The 13,341-nt window shown below is 36.3% G+C and overlaps 2 protein-coding genes across 3 annotated transcripts; one reads left to right on the plus strand and one right to left on the minus strand.

The window, feature by feature from the left end:
- The first annotated feature begins 257 nt into the window (after window positions 1-257).
- Window positions 258-3,854, plus strand: LOC103409425 (uncharacterized). 2 transcript variants are annotated; one of them, XM_008348243.4, is made up of 4 exons: window positions 258-523; window positions 775-1,478; window positions 2,975-3,471; window positions 3,550-3,854. In XM_008348243.4, the coding sequence occupies exons 2-3, from the start codon at window positions 1,132-1,134 to the stop codon at window positions 3,441-3,443; spliced, it is 816 nt and encodes a 271-aa protein (XP_008346465.1). In that variant the 5' UTR covers window positions 258-523; window positions 775-1,131; the 3' UTR covers window positions 3,444-3,471; window positions 3,550-3,854. The 2 variants fall into 2 exon arrangements, with proteins under 2 accessions (XP_008346465.1, XP_008346464.1); XM_008348242.4 differs by having other exon boundaries at window positions 352-1,478.
- A 403-nt stretch (window positions 3,855-4,257) lies between these two features.
- On the minus strand, window positions 4,258-10,804 carry LOC103409423 (MOB kinase activator-like 1B). The gene is made up of 7 exons (XM_008348241.4): window positions 10,676-10,804; window positions 8,214-8,262; window positions 7,546-7,654; window positions 6,648-6,741; window positions 5,721-5,854; window positions 5,478-5,641; window positions 4,258-4,707 (listed from the first exon to the last, which is right to left on the minus strand). The coding sequence occupies exons 1-7, from the start codon at window positions 10,696-10,698 to the stop codon at window positions 4,633-4,635; spliced, it is 648 nt and encodes a 215-aa protein (XP_008346463.1). The 5' UTR covers window positions 10,699-10,804; the 3' UTR covers window positions 4,258-4,632.
- Window positions 10,805-13,341: the final 2,537 nt, after the last annotated feature.

The following is a 13,341-nucleotide window of genomic DNA, read 5'->3' on the forward strand; positions in this document are numbered from 1 at the left end:
GGTATAACTTTGCAATCCTTACAAGTTATACGATCCTTTTTCCTCATTAGAAGAAAATCTATTTGTGTTTTTTACGACCCACTCTTGTAGGTGATCACATGTTCTTCTCTCTTCTTAAAGAAAATGTTGGCTAAGAAGAGATCATATGTCATTGCAAAATCCAAGATAGCTTCCCCATCCTCGTTTCTCTCCCCAAAGGATGGGGAAGCTATTTGAATACACGATCAGATATTTTAAATCAATATTCGTCGAAGCATCCAAGAGAGTCCTTTGAAATAAAAGAAAGGGCTTTGACCGGACGGTGTAGATCTAAAGATGGACCCACCAGGAGTCGGCACGTGAAAACAGTTAATCGCATTAACAATTCCGTTCCCATCATCATCGTTCTCTTTTGGATCCCCACCACATTTACAGGAGACATTTTTACTCTCCGTCGCTCACTCTCTCTCTGCCTTTTGCCTTTTGGGTTTGCAAAAAGCATAATCCTTTGATGAATGAATCATACGCTTATCAGTATTCCCAAGTACGTCGATTTCGTTTTTTTTTTTACCCTTCCTTTTTGTCTTTTTCATTAATAATATCGTGATGATTTCCCTTTACGCGCCATTCAATTACCATTTTTTTAGCTAGTACTGTGAATTGTGATGCAGTTTTTCGTGTATAAAATGTTGGGTTGTGTGTAAATTTCAATTTTTTTACTGCCTCGATCTTGTTTTTATTTATTTTTTATGTTTTTATGTACTTGCAAATCGTAATAAGTGTTCTCATCGTCAGCTGTTGAAATTTGACTGCTGGTGAGGCTATTTCTTGTTTTCCTTGTTTCTTTACTAAAGAAAGACGACTTTCAACAATTTGCTTTGTGGGAAAGTTGGAAATCGGGAAATTGATCAAATCTTTCGCCTTCAAAATACTTCCAGAAGAACCCAAAAATCTCAGTCCAAGAACACAAAAGTCTGCCAGCGGAAAGGAAAAGAATTTCAAAGTGTTTTTCCTGGAAAAGGAAATTATTGGTTTTGTTGGACAAGAAAAAGATTGAAATCTCAGGGAGATATTGACCGAAAAAATAAAGGGAAATCTCAGAGAGGCGGACATTGATCCGTGCATATATAGACATATCCTCAACCAAGAAAGATGGGTTCTTTCAAAGGTCATATTCTGCCAGGGACTTTGTTTTTGGTTGTTGGGGTGTGGCACGTATGGTGCTCGCTGGTGAGATATGTGTCAAACCCCAAGTCCTTTCGGGTACATGTATGGAACCCAGTTCCCGGTGTTGATGGGAGGCTTAAGTATTTTGAGCTTTATCTTATAGCAGTTGGTGCTTTCATTGATATGTGTATCGAGCTTTTGTATTCGACCCATCTCAAGTTCTTTGTAGATGGAGTCTTGAACCCTCATCACATGAATGATTTCGAGCACTCGGGGATGCTTCTTATGTTCTTTATCTTTGGGGTTGTCACCCTGATCTCACAGGAGACAAGGTATGGTCATGCTCATTTGATTATATTGATTGCCATTTTCTTCGTTTTTATATCATGTTGTGTAACAATCCTGTTGATTCGTCGGAAAAAGATAGGATAGAAAAAGCAATAAAGCCACTGATTCTTAGATTTTAAATATATGAGATAAAGTAGCTGCTCCGATCAATTAAGAGTGTTGCATTTTTTTACCTGCTCAAGTGGATGTTTCTATAGCACCGGAAACAAATTAACAAAATGAGTGCACATCTAAAAGTTTATTCATTTTTTCAGCTTGGACTATGAGGCATTTGTATCCATGCTTCCTCTGTTTCTTTGCAATTTAAAGATTTTAATTTGGATGCTAGCAATCAAAATCGTTCAGATAATAGTACTTGCATAATTAGATGACTCTGGCAGCTGCTTATATGATGACTATCTGTTCTTGTGTACATATCAGGTGGGGATAGTAATTTGCAATTAGATACTCCATGGGAAGTGAATAAGGGATTTCATAATTATTTGTTGTGATATATTGCAACACTTTTATCCACTATTTATGATAGCTAAATAAGAATGGAAAGAAAAGAAAAAACACTATCTTAATACGATTGCTTAATTCGTATATGATTGTGTAAGCATCAGTTTTAACTCATGAAACTTAGATAAATGTCACCAGACAGCAAAAGTTTTGCAATCATTCCCCAGGAATTCAGAGTGATGTGAAAATGTTTACAATAAAGAGGCAGATGTCTGATGATAGCACTTATGTTTTTTGGAATTTCAGTTGACAAGAGAGAGGTGCTCCCTCTTTGATCTAGGTTCCAGTCTCCCGTCCCCTCTCTCTGACGTCTGACCTACTGGTCTTCCATCAATGTTGATGCCATCTTCAGGACCCACCTTGGAGCAACACAGCCTCTCCCCATCACCACTTAGCTTCCTCATCTAAAATGTTGAACCCCCAGTAGATGTCCTTCCTTTATCCTGATCCCTTCCCAGAAAAAGCTGCCACAGCTCTTGACCTACAGCTAACAAGACTAATTATTCCACTAGGCTTGTTAACATAGGGTTATCCTCAACTCTCATACATTTATTCCAGTTTTCTATTCGCTCATGTTAATCGAGGAGAGCTGAAGAAGCTCCAGTAGAGCCCCAAGTCCATGATGGTTTCCAGCGGCCTGCTTGTGCCTGCAGATTGACTCCTTTTCTGTGGGATCATTGTAGAATTACTTTTGAAACTATTTTTATAATGAAAGGATTCAAGTTGTCGTGCATAATATGATCATTGTAGAATTACTTTTGAAACTATTTTTATACTTACGGATGCTTCAAATATCACAGCGCTACCCATCGACATTAACCCCTATTAACACAACTGTTTGTTAATTGTTAATTTTAACCGTCCAACACATCATCTATGCAATACCCTTGGTTTTTCTTTTCTGTTTTTCAGTCTCTTATGCGATGACTTTGTACTATGGCTAATTGTTTTTCTTTCTCCTTTAATGTCATGCAATTAGATTTCTTCCGATGCCTGAAGGAGCTCTTGCTCTGATTGCTGCTACAGCATTCTGTGCAGAGTATCTCCTTTTCTACTTTCACTCAACAACTCATAAAGGCCTCGAGGGGTATTACCACATCCTCCTTGTCCTCCTAATCGGGCTCTGCATAGTGTCAACTGTAGCTGGAGCCCTCTTACCAACCAGCTTTCCAATTGATTTATGTAGCGGTATTGCCATAACTCTCCAAGGCCTCTGGTTTTATCAGACTGCGTTCACTCTCTACGGCCCCATGATGCCAGATGGTTGTCAGCTCAAGGATGATATGATCTCATGTCATTCTGTCGACAATGAGGTCCGAGGTGAGTTGCTTGCAAACTTCCAGTTCTTTACCATGGTACTTAGTGTACTTGTTGCAGTTGTGGGAGGATATGGTTTTGTTGCCTCAAGATTTGGGCATTCTGATCAACGGAGCTTGCGTGCAGTATAGGATGTATTCGTTGATGATCGACATAGGGGTACGCTAGCTTATCCTTGTCCGCGTTTATTGCAATACAAGCTGTTCTTCTGACAACCTGATTTCTGTGATTTTACAGGTTTGACATGCGGATCTACGAAAATATAATGTTTAACGGAGGAAAGATCGAAACATAGATTTTTAGATTTAGAAGCAAACGGAGATACGAGTCGTGGAGTTAGTGGCATTCATAACATCATAGATACAAGGGGAACTTTTTTTTGTCAATAATGAAGAGGCTTTTGTTCAAGGTCATGTTCTTCCCTATTTAAAATGAAAATGTGTTTTATATATGGATTGTTTTGTAAACTTATTTTTGCTTGGTGTCGAATTTTGTAACCTTATTGTGATCTATATAATATTTGACGTATTTATTCATTAAAATGACATCGAGTTGGGATTTAGCAATGGTTATAACATAGCTATCTTGACGTTGGAGAGAAATTTACGTGCAACCAAAACGCGAAGGTCACTATCATGGAGCGCCATTTGTTCCGAGTTGTGTGGAACAAATAGCAAGGCAGGAGATAGAGAATGCAAACCAAAACAACAAGAACATCAAGATTTCTATAATTGTCGTCCATTATGTGTTTGTTTTGTGCCATCGATCCGTTTAAATTGGGCTTAATCGCGCTTTGTGGCGGTTTAAACGAAAGGACGATAGGATTATTGTCGTAGAAATGCACATAATACTAAAGTTCCAGAGATACTCAAGGTGATTTAGCCTTCAACTGCTTGATAATGGTATTAATAATCAAACAAAAACTACTTAAAAACTGCATATCGCTTCACACAATTCACAATTTATTGCCAAATCTGTTTGAAACTAAATTTAACGAGCCGCTAGTTTTGACATAAAACCAAGAAATACAAATACAACACTCACTTTTATGTTTCTATGATCTAAAACCAGCTAGGTAAACCTTCAGCTGATCGACTTCAGCTTTTCTGCTTCAGCCGCTTACAAAGAGCAACTGCTGCCCGTTCGCTTTCCACAGTATCATAGCTCGAAATAAATTAGAAGAGAATTGAACATTTCAATTCTAAGGCACACAGCATATGCACAAAAAAGTATTTATAACACGCAATGTAGGAGACTCTAAAGATCAGTAGAGTTTATTTCATTCAAGTATGCTTCCCTAATGGGATCTGCAAACCGGGTTCAATAAGGAACAATGATGGATTCTATAAGCTCTTGAAGTGGAGCTAGCTCCTTCTTGTCAATTAGCACAAATTCCTGCAAAAAGCGCAGTATAATGGAATCAGCCTACGAGTTTATCGAGTAGGAACTTTGTCCATGAAGTAAGATAAAACCATGACTATTATGCATTAGTAATTTCACTCTCCTAACTATTATGTTCTTACTCCTCGAATCTAATTTCTATTGGATAACGATAAGGCCATGACAGGTGTTCAAACAACTAGCAACCTATACCACTTTATGAATTGAATGTCTGTCTCCCAACTGATGTATTTTGTGCCAAAAAAGGAGACGGAATCTGGAACTTACTTGTTCTTACATTGAGCATATGCACTGGGGTCTGAGGTAGTAGTTGGTTGAGGTTGCACGGGTTAGTTTGGGTTTTTCCTCAGTTACAATTCAACGTTGTTTGCAAAAAGTCACAGATTCCTTACAGGCTCCATCCTCTCTACCCTGTAGAGATATTTATTTTCTATGATTTTATTAAGATCGGGAAGCTGCTGTAGTTGAGAGTTTAGACTACAATGTCAGAGGTGTGTTTTGGTTTTGTTTCTATGAGTTATAGCAAAACGTTGGTTGACCTCTTGTTCCCCGAGTCTTTGTACTCTATTTTATGACTATTATTATAAATTCAAGTTACCAACAGCTAGACCACAATCTATAAGGCGAATTAAGAATATAATCAATTTCAGAATGTTATCGACGTTATCAACAAGATACAATGATTAAATAAATAAACGTACAACTAGATATATTTCAAAAAGAAGAGAAAAGAAAACAGTTATTGCAATAGTAAGAGTACTTACGCAGGTAAATAGTATGAAATGCTTGAAGCAAGTATTTAAATGGGCCTCCTCCTTAAGGCTCACAATTTTCTGGAAATGAGAGTGATATATGTGGGCATATACACGGAACAGTCTTTTGAATATCGTCTTCACAACCTCCCTGAAATTGGGGGGAAATGGTGCACCTGAAAGACAAAGAAAGTGAACAGAGAATGAATTATATTAGTCAAATGAAAAACACAATATTGTCATAAATAGCATTACCAAGCTTTTGGGGAAATATGGATTCATCATCAAGTTGAGATTCAATCCAGTCCATTAGATATTCAACATATTTTGGAGCCGAAACCTCAATCGGTTTCTTAATCTGTACACCATCTGCCCACCTATACTCATACCTGTAGAGTTTTAACAAACAGAAGCTGGATTAGAATAAAAATTATAGAAGGCATAATTTGATCAGTCGTTAAAGTTGTCCAAGCCATCGAGTAAAAAGAGAAATTGGGAGTACATAACTTTTCAAAGGTTTTACACGAAAAAGATGTAGAAATTTGCTGGCAATATTTCAATACTGAATTTATGCAACAGAAACTGAAAAGTAACTCTAGAGCTAGCAGGCAAAGGTTGGTTAGCAGACAAACCACATACTGAATGACCAGAATGATGTAGGAGATTATGCAAGTACTGGGTTGTGGGTGCTGAGAGAAAGGTATACAACCCAATAGAGAAAGGGGAAGTTGAGGCATGCAAAGGCCCACAAACTGTTTGAAAGAGGAGGTTGGTTTCCCACAAAGCAGAGAGATTGGGACAGGGTGGTTCAAGGCGTAGAGATAGGGAGGAGCTTCATTCATTTTCTCTTGTCTAAATAATATTGATATTGAATACTTGATCCTTTTCCTAGTAGTGTTGATGACCTGTGTTAAACATGTCAGTATTAAAGAGTCAAATTAATAGTTTATTTTAATATCTATCAATATGTGAACACCTAATCGCAAACGGAATCAATTGCTATTAATTTCAGAATTAATATAAATCTAGCTTTCTGAAATATCTTGTACTTAGTGTGTTTCCATGTTCCCCTGGAGACTTTTGGTAGAAAGACAAGAAGCCCGTAACACAATGGTAAAAAAACCCAGATTTAAGAAAAGAAAGAGCAAAACGGTTTAATAAAAGAAAGATATACTCCCATACTTGGGGCCTGCAGTCATTGTAGGACAATTCTCTGGAGTACAGAACTCTGTGAGAGTACCGTATAACAAGTTGACCTGATTGAAGAAATCCACAGCTGAAATTTAAACACCGACGACAAGATTTTAGAACTAGAGTACACAAGAGGGATTGAATTAAATAATAAATTGCTGGAAAGGAGGTACTTGAATGTTGTAATGAAGATTATTTTTCCTAAAAGACCGGAGAAAATGAAATTCACATAATTGGTGCCGTTTTTTATTTTTTTGTGATTTTTATTCTTTCAGTCGGGTGTGGGGACATGAGGGAGGAGATCAGATGTGAAGGAAGGAGCAAGAATATGTAGAATGGTCTTTGTACTTAGTTTTAGTTTTATCTATTCCTACTTTTTTGTTCCTCGCCTCTCATTTTTCTTCAGTGCCTTATTTCTCTCCTCTTTCTCTTCTTTAATTGGAAGAAACATAAAAGCATGCCCTACAGTTTTCTGGTTTTTGTCTGGAACACAGTAATATTAAAAAGTAAAGTCATTCCCTTTCAACTGCTTTTTAAAGTTATCTATTTTCTCATAATGCTTTCTAAGAGAAACACATGAAAATATAAATATAATTTTGAATAATATCTCAAGTTGCATCCAAACAACAACAATTCGGAGGAAAGAGTTCCATGTTCATGTAAATCCTTTTACATAGAAACTTGTACTGTCTAAAACATCACACAACAAGCTAAACAGAGCTTTATGCAACAACCATATGTTCTTTTGATAAGAAACAAAACTTTTAACCACGTATCAACCATATGATGGACTAGACAAACTAAAAATTGACAGGCACTAGTTTGTGATGTGTGTGTGTGTGTGTGTGTGTGAGAGAGAGAGAGAGAGAGAGAGAGAGAGAGAGAGAACTGTTAACAGCAAGCCATTCATTTAAATCTTCTCCAGTTGGAAGTTTTACTGCCTCTCTTAGGTTGCCGCTACCAAGTGTAGCATCAATATGCTTTCTAAGCTGAGCACCCTGCATCAAGAGAAAAAAAATTAACGAACGAATTCAGTTACACCGTATGATTATAGTATAAGATCCAAACAGCTCTTTCGTTGTTTTTCTTTTTGGATTTTTAGTCCCAGTTACTTTCACTTTGCATCTTTAAATTACAACTTTGTGAATGCTCATTTTCTGATTCAATTCAGGTTCTAAACACCGTTAACATGCTCCTTTTCTCATTCCAAGTTGTCCTTAATATCATTTAAGAGATTTAACTCTCACAGGTACAGGTTTAAACCAAACAAATTTCAAGTTTTAAATCCCACATCATGAGAGTTAAACATTAGGAGAAAATATATGTAGTAGCTAAATGCAAGGACAGAAAAATTTCAGAGTACAATTCAATTTGTAGTAAGGAGAATCAGATGAGAAAAGAAAAAAGTTACATTAGAAATTATGCCCATATAATATGGGTATAAACGACCACAAAAACTCAATAAAAGTTTTCTATTTTGGAAGAACGATGTACCAATATAGAATTATAGATACATACATAGACTCAGGGAGAAAAAGTTGAGCAAATGGGAACAACCTTACTCCCTGAAGGTGCGCTTTTTTTCGGGCGGAACGTCCTCTGGTTTCTGCATCATTAGCAAACTTCAGTTTTACAAAATTGATAGTGACTAAAATCATAATGTACTAAGCAGCTCAGAAGAAAATAAAAATGCATTTATGAACATGCACATACTAACACAGGAAAATAAGCAGAGAGGTAGAGGGAGTGCTTAGAAACTAGAAAGTTGGTGACATATTAAATTATGGGTTTCTGGTTCACACAGCCCATGATAATATATCAACTCTTTGAACTTTTTAATACATACGCATGTCTTGATTTTTCCATTCATTTATCTACGAAGTAATAACTACCGAGAGATTAACTAAACAAGAACATGACCATTTTCATAAACCCTAAATTCTTTGATCTAGCCTCTTCTCACAGCAATGTACTCTTACAAACTGCCTTCTACTATTCTTTTATGACAAACACAATATTTAGTAAGAGGAAAGGCAAGGAATACAGGAAGCATGAACAAGTAAACTACACAGCACGTAAAACAACATAAGAAACGGAAAAACCATAAGAAATGGAAAAACCAACGAAAAAACCTAAACCAACCGACAGAAGAAAATCTCAGGTTGCCCTCGGTTCAAAACTCCCCCTCCAATCAAGAAAATCACTTTCATGAAATGTTTTGACAGAGAAGCCCAGACAGAAGCAAATAGTCTAACTCTGTCACAAATTGCACCCACTTCCTCTTCATTGTCAAATCCCAATAAACTAATCAACTTTGTTAATTTTTATTTAAGAAACAATTTTTTAAATTCTAAAAACCAGTACAATCAAATATTACAGGAAACTGCCACCTACAAAAACAACAGTATACAGCAGAAAAAGGAATGTCCATAGACCGAACCCACCAGGAAAACCCAAACGGAACATTGTCCTGCAAACTTCCATGCCTTCCTCTCCAAAAATGTCAAAAATCCTACTTTCCTCTACAAGAAACACCACCAAAAATAAGACAAAACATCACACCTCCATAAGATAAGACTTCAACCTTTTTACATCCACGCAAAAACCTAAACCTTTCCAGTGGATGAGAACCCTCTCCAAAGGAAACCCACACAGCCATCACACAAGCAGCTCCCCATTTTTCTTCACCGAATCACCCACCCCCTAAACCACCCTCTGCTTTCCTTCTAGATATTACACCCAAACAAATCAATCCTTTCTCCCTTCCTCAATACTTTCCGCCAAGAAATTGCCATAAACTCTGCTAACTATTTTGCTACTTTACTAGATTTTTACAGAGACAGATAATAAACTGGCAAAGTGCACAATGAGATTGATGTAGAGGGGCGGGATCTCTCAGTCCCATTCCTGATCAAATAACATCTAAAAAGAATGAACAAAGAATGGGATCTGGATTTCTCTGCAGCTGATGATGATCTCCATTCCTGGCTCGAAGTGCCATAGACCCTTGACAAAAATGATTTATCCCGCCCTCCCAACAGCCAATTTCCTTGCAGCACCACATTTTTCAGCCTCCCCTAAAACCATCCTTTTCTTTCATTCTATATATTATTACATCCCAACTAATCAAGTGCTCTCACTTTCTCAATAGCTTCCCACAGTAAATTCCTCACTCACTTTTCTAACCATTTTCATACTTTAATTGAAACTGTAAAATGAAAAAAAAATAATAGATTGAAAACTACTCAATGAATTGAAACCCTTCTTCCTTTTGACCAAAAAGAGCTTTTTCCAGCTGCCACAAAGCTTCTTTGCATGCGACATATCAATCCCATTTCAATACCAAGGAACGACAACATATTGAGTACACAGTTTACCATCCATCATGGTCCAAACACCAAATCATCATTATGAACAACTATGCAAAGAAACAACAGAACTTCCGAATAATGCAAAGACCACGCACAAATACAAATCATGTGATGCATCAACTATAAAGCTGTCACTATCTATATATCTATCTATCCATCAATTTACCCACCATCAACCCTCTTGCCATTATTATTTTCCTGACCTACAACGCCCAGAAATAAGCGGGTTCTATCACCAAACTCCATCATCCATCACTATTACTAAAATTTAATAACTAACAGCAGCGGGTCGAATAGAAATCATCGACTTTCTTTAATAAGCTATCCACACCTTCCATATATTGCATTTACAGAACCCCAACAGTATCAGTGATTCAGTATGGTAGAATAACAAAAAAGATAAAACCCATTAATCAACACCAAAAAATCCAAAAGAATACATCAAAAATCACAAATTTCATAGATCAAGTAAAAGGATTTCAAGAATAACACATCAGGAATTACTGATCAGAAAAGAAAAATAAAGAAGTAGAAACATCCATCAAAAGATTCAGAACCAAAAAAAACACCAGAAATGAAACAAGCATGGAAGAAAGATCCATTTTTGGGGACATAAAGGAGATATGCAGCCAAAAGTTTTGTACTTGCCTGCCCAGACCGAAGAGACTCATGGCTCCAAAGCGAGAGAGGGAAGAGGGATTTGTGTATTATTGTCAGCTTCCTTCGTCCTTCTTAAAATACGATCGGGTTGGAAAACGAACAGGCCGGCCCTTACTTTTTTTGTGAACCCCAAAACAAACAGAGGAAAAAACGTTAATTTCACAATTGTCCACAGAACTTTGACAATGTTTTACTTTAGTCCTTTAATGCTACTTAGCATTAAGTGCTACAGGTGTTTAAAATGGTTTTCATTTTTGGTAGTGATGGAGGGAAAGATCTCTCCCGATGCCTTCCTCCTAATCCACCAAGTTTAGGGATCTGAATCATTGAAATTTGATTCAACGACTACAAATTTAGGAGGAACTGATCCGGAGAGGATCCCTTTCTGTGATGGAGGTCGATTTCACGAGTAAAATTTGTATATTTTAATGCCTCGGGTTGATTCCAGGTCATACAAAAGGCCAAAATTGAACAATCAAACAATAACGGTTGGAACCAAATTTATGCATAATCGTTGGTATATGAATAATTGTTGGAATCCCATGAACTTCAGAGAATAGGGGGACTGTTTGGGGGGCGTGTGTGTTGTAAGAAGATGATCCTTATAAGAACTCTAACTTGGGTATTTATAGAGATGTCGAGAGTCCTTGTAGAGAAAGTAATTACTCTTAGGGCCAGTTTGGGATTGATGTGCTTATTTTTAAAACTGTTTCTGCTATACTTTAAGAATAATCAGTTGTAAAATAAAACAGCTGAATGTTTGGTAAACTGTATTTTTAAAACTGCTGTGAGTATGAAAAGTAGTATAAAAGCGTTTGGTAAATACTAATGTAAAATTTTGGAAATTCTGTATAATGACAAAAATAGACATAATGAGAAAAATAGTTTTCTATTAACTTTTTGGTTAAAAGGATGACTCACAAGTATATCTAATCTTTTTTCCTTCAAATTATTTTGACATTTATAGTTGCATTGCCAAAAGTTTAAAAAAAAAATAACAAATATTAAATAAATAAAATTTTCTTCAATGTCTTCAAACAATAATAAAATAAAATAAGCATACATAAAAAAAATTACGAACGCATCAAACTTGCAGCAATGTTGTTCCTCAATGTCTCTATTTCTTGTGCTCCAGGTCCTTCGGTAATATGATATTCTTCTTCTTCTTCATCCGAGTCTGTGTCATCATCCAAGTCAACCTTCATGTTGTCAAAATGATTATCATGTCGGGCATGCCTTCTTATATGATTGTGAAGCATCATAGTTGTGATTATTATCTTTACTTGCTCTTAAATGGGTAACCAAGCATGTCTCTTAAAATGTTCCACCTCTTTTTCCATACACCAAAAGTGTGTTCAATGACACTCCTAAGGGAAGAGTGTCTATGGTTAAATACCTCTCTAGATCCTGTTGGTTCTCTGCCCCTACGAAAATCAGGAAGATGATACCTTTCACCTTTATAGGGTCCTAAATAGCCACTCATCTGTGGGTACCCAACATCCACAAGATAATATTTTCCTGTAATGTTCAAAACATGCTACTATGATATAAAAAGAAACTATAAAAAGTGCCTAATCAAATGCAAAATTTCAGACATATGCACAAGTTTGAGATATTACCATTAGGAGGCTTAGGAAAATTTAAAGCACTATTTCGTAAAACAGATAAAAATATTCTTGTATCATGTGCAGTTCCTTCCCAACCTGCACATGCAAAGATGAATTGCATGTCAAAATTACATGCGGCCATTACATTTTGAGTTGGTGTCCCTTTCCTGCCAATATATGGTACTTGATCTCCAGGAGGTATTGTGGCTTGAACATGTACACCATCAATAGCACCAATACAATTCTGCAAATAATATTATAACACAATTTTCAATAAATATAACTTAATTCATAAGACAAAGCAAGAAGTATCATATCTAGTTTTTTTTTTTTTTTACCTTAAAGTCGGGCATATAACTAGAGTCGCTTAATATCTCTGCAGAGACACCATTAAACTCAGGATCCAGTGGTTTGATAACATCAACAGCCATAAGGCATACAATATCAAGTAACTGACTAAAGTATCTGCTCACAGTCTCGCCGGAGTGTTGAAATCGTTCTTGTGCTAACCTATTCCCTTTCACCTTGTCCTAGAATAAACAAAAACATTCCTAACATTTCACGAGGACACATTCTCCTTAAACCCCTCAATCCATACTTGTTTTGCAGGTCACTACACAATCTCATAAATACCTTTTTATCCATTCTAAACATCCTATGACAACACCTCTCATTTCCCCGTAATATTTCCATTAACCACTTATATCCTGTTTGAGATGAATCCATACAAGGTGTTTTGTGGATATATGTTTGATAATAATGTTCTATAGTACGAACACAAAGGCATACAGTTTGGTTGAACTCTTCCTCATCTTGCAAGATGTCCATATCTTGAAAGAGATCTGCAACTTTGGAAAAAAATAAAAAATCTCATCATTATTCCTACAAATAGGAGTACATGCATGAAAAAAAAAATTATTCTTAAATAAAGAATCTAGAACCATCCAATTATAATCCCAAGTAAAACACAAAGAAATCCAAGTAACCATCCCAACTGACAAATCAAAATAATAAACTCAAGTTCGAAGATATCTTAGACTATATTGT

This window comes from Malus domestica, chromosome 06, assembly GCF_042453785.1.
Source record: "Malus domestica chromosome 06, GDT2T_hap1".
Lineage (NCBI taxonomy): Eukaryota > Viridiplantae > Streptophyta > Magnoliopsida > Rosales > Rosaceae > Malus > Malus domestica.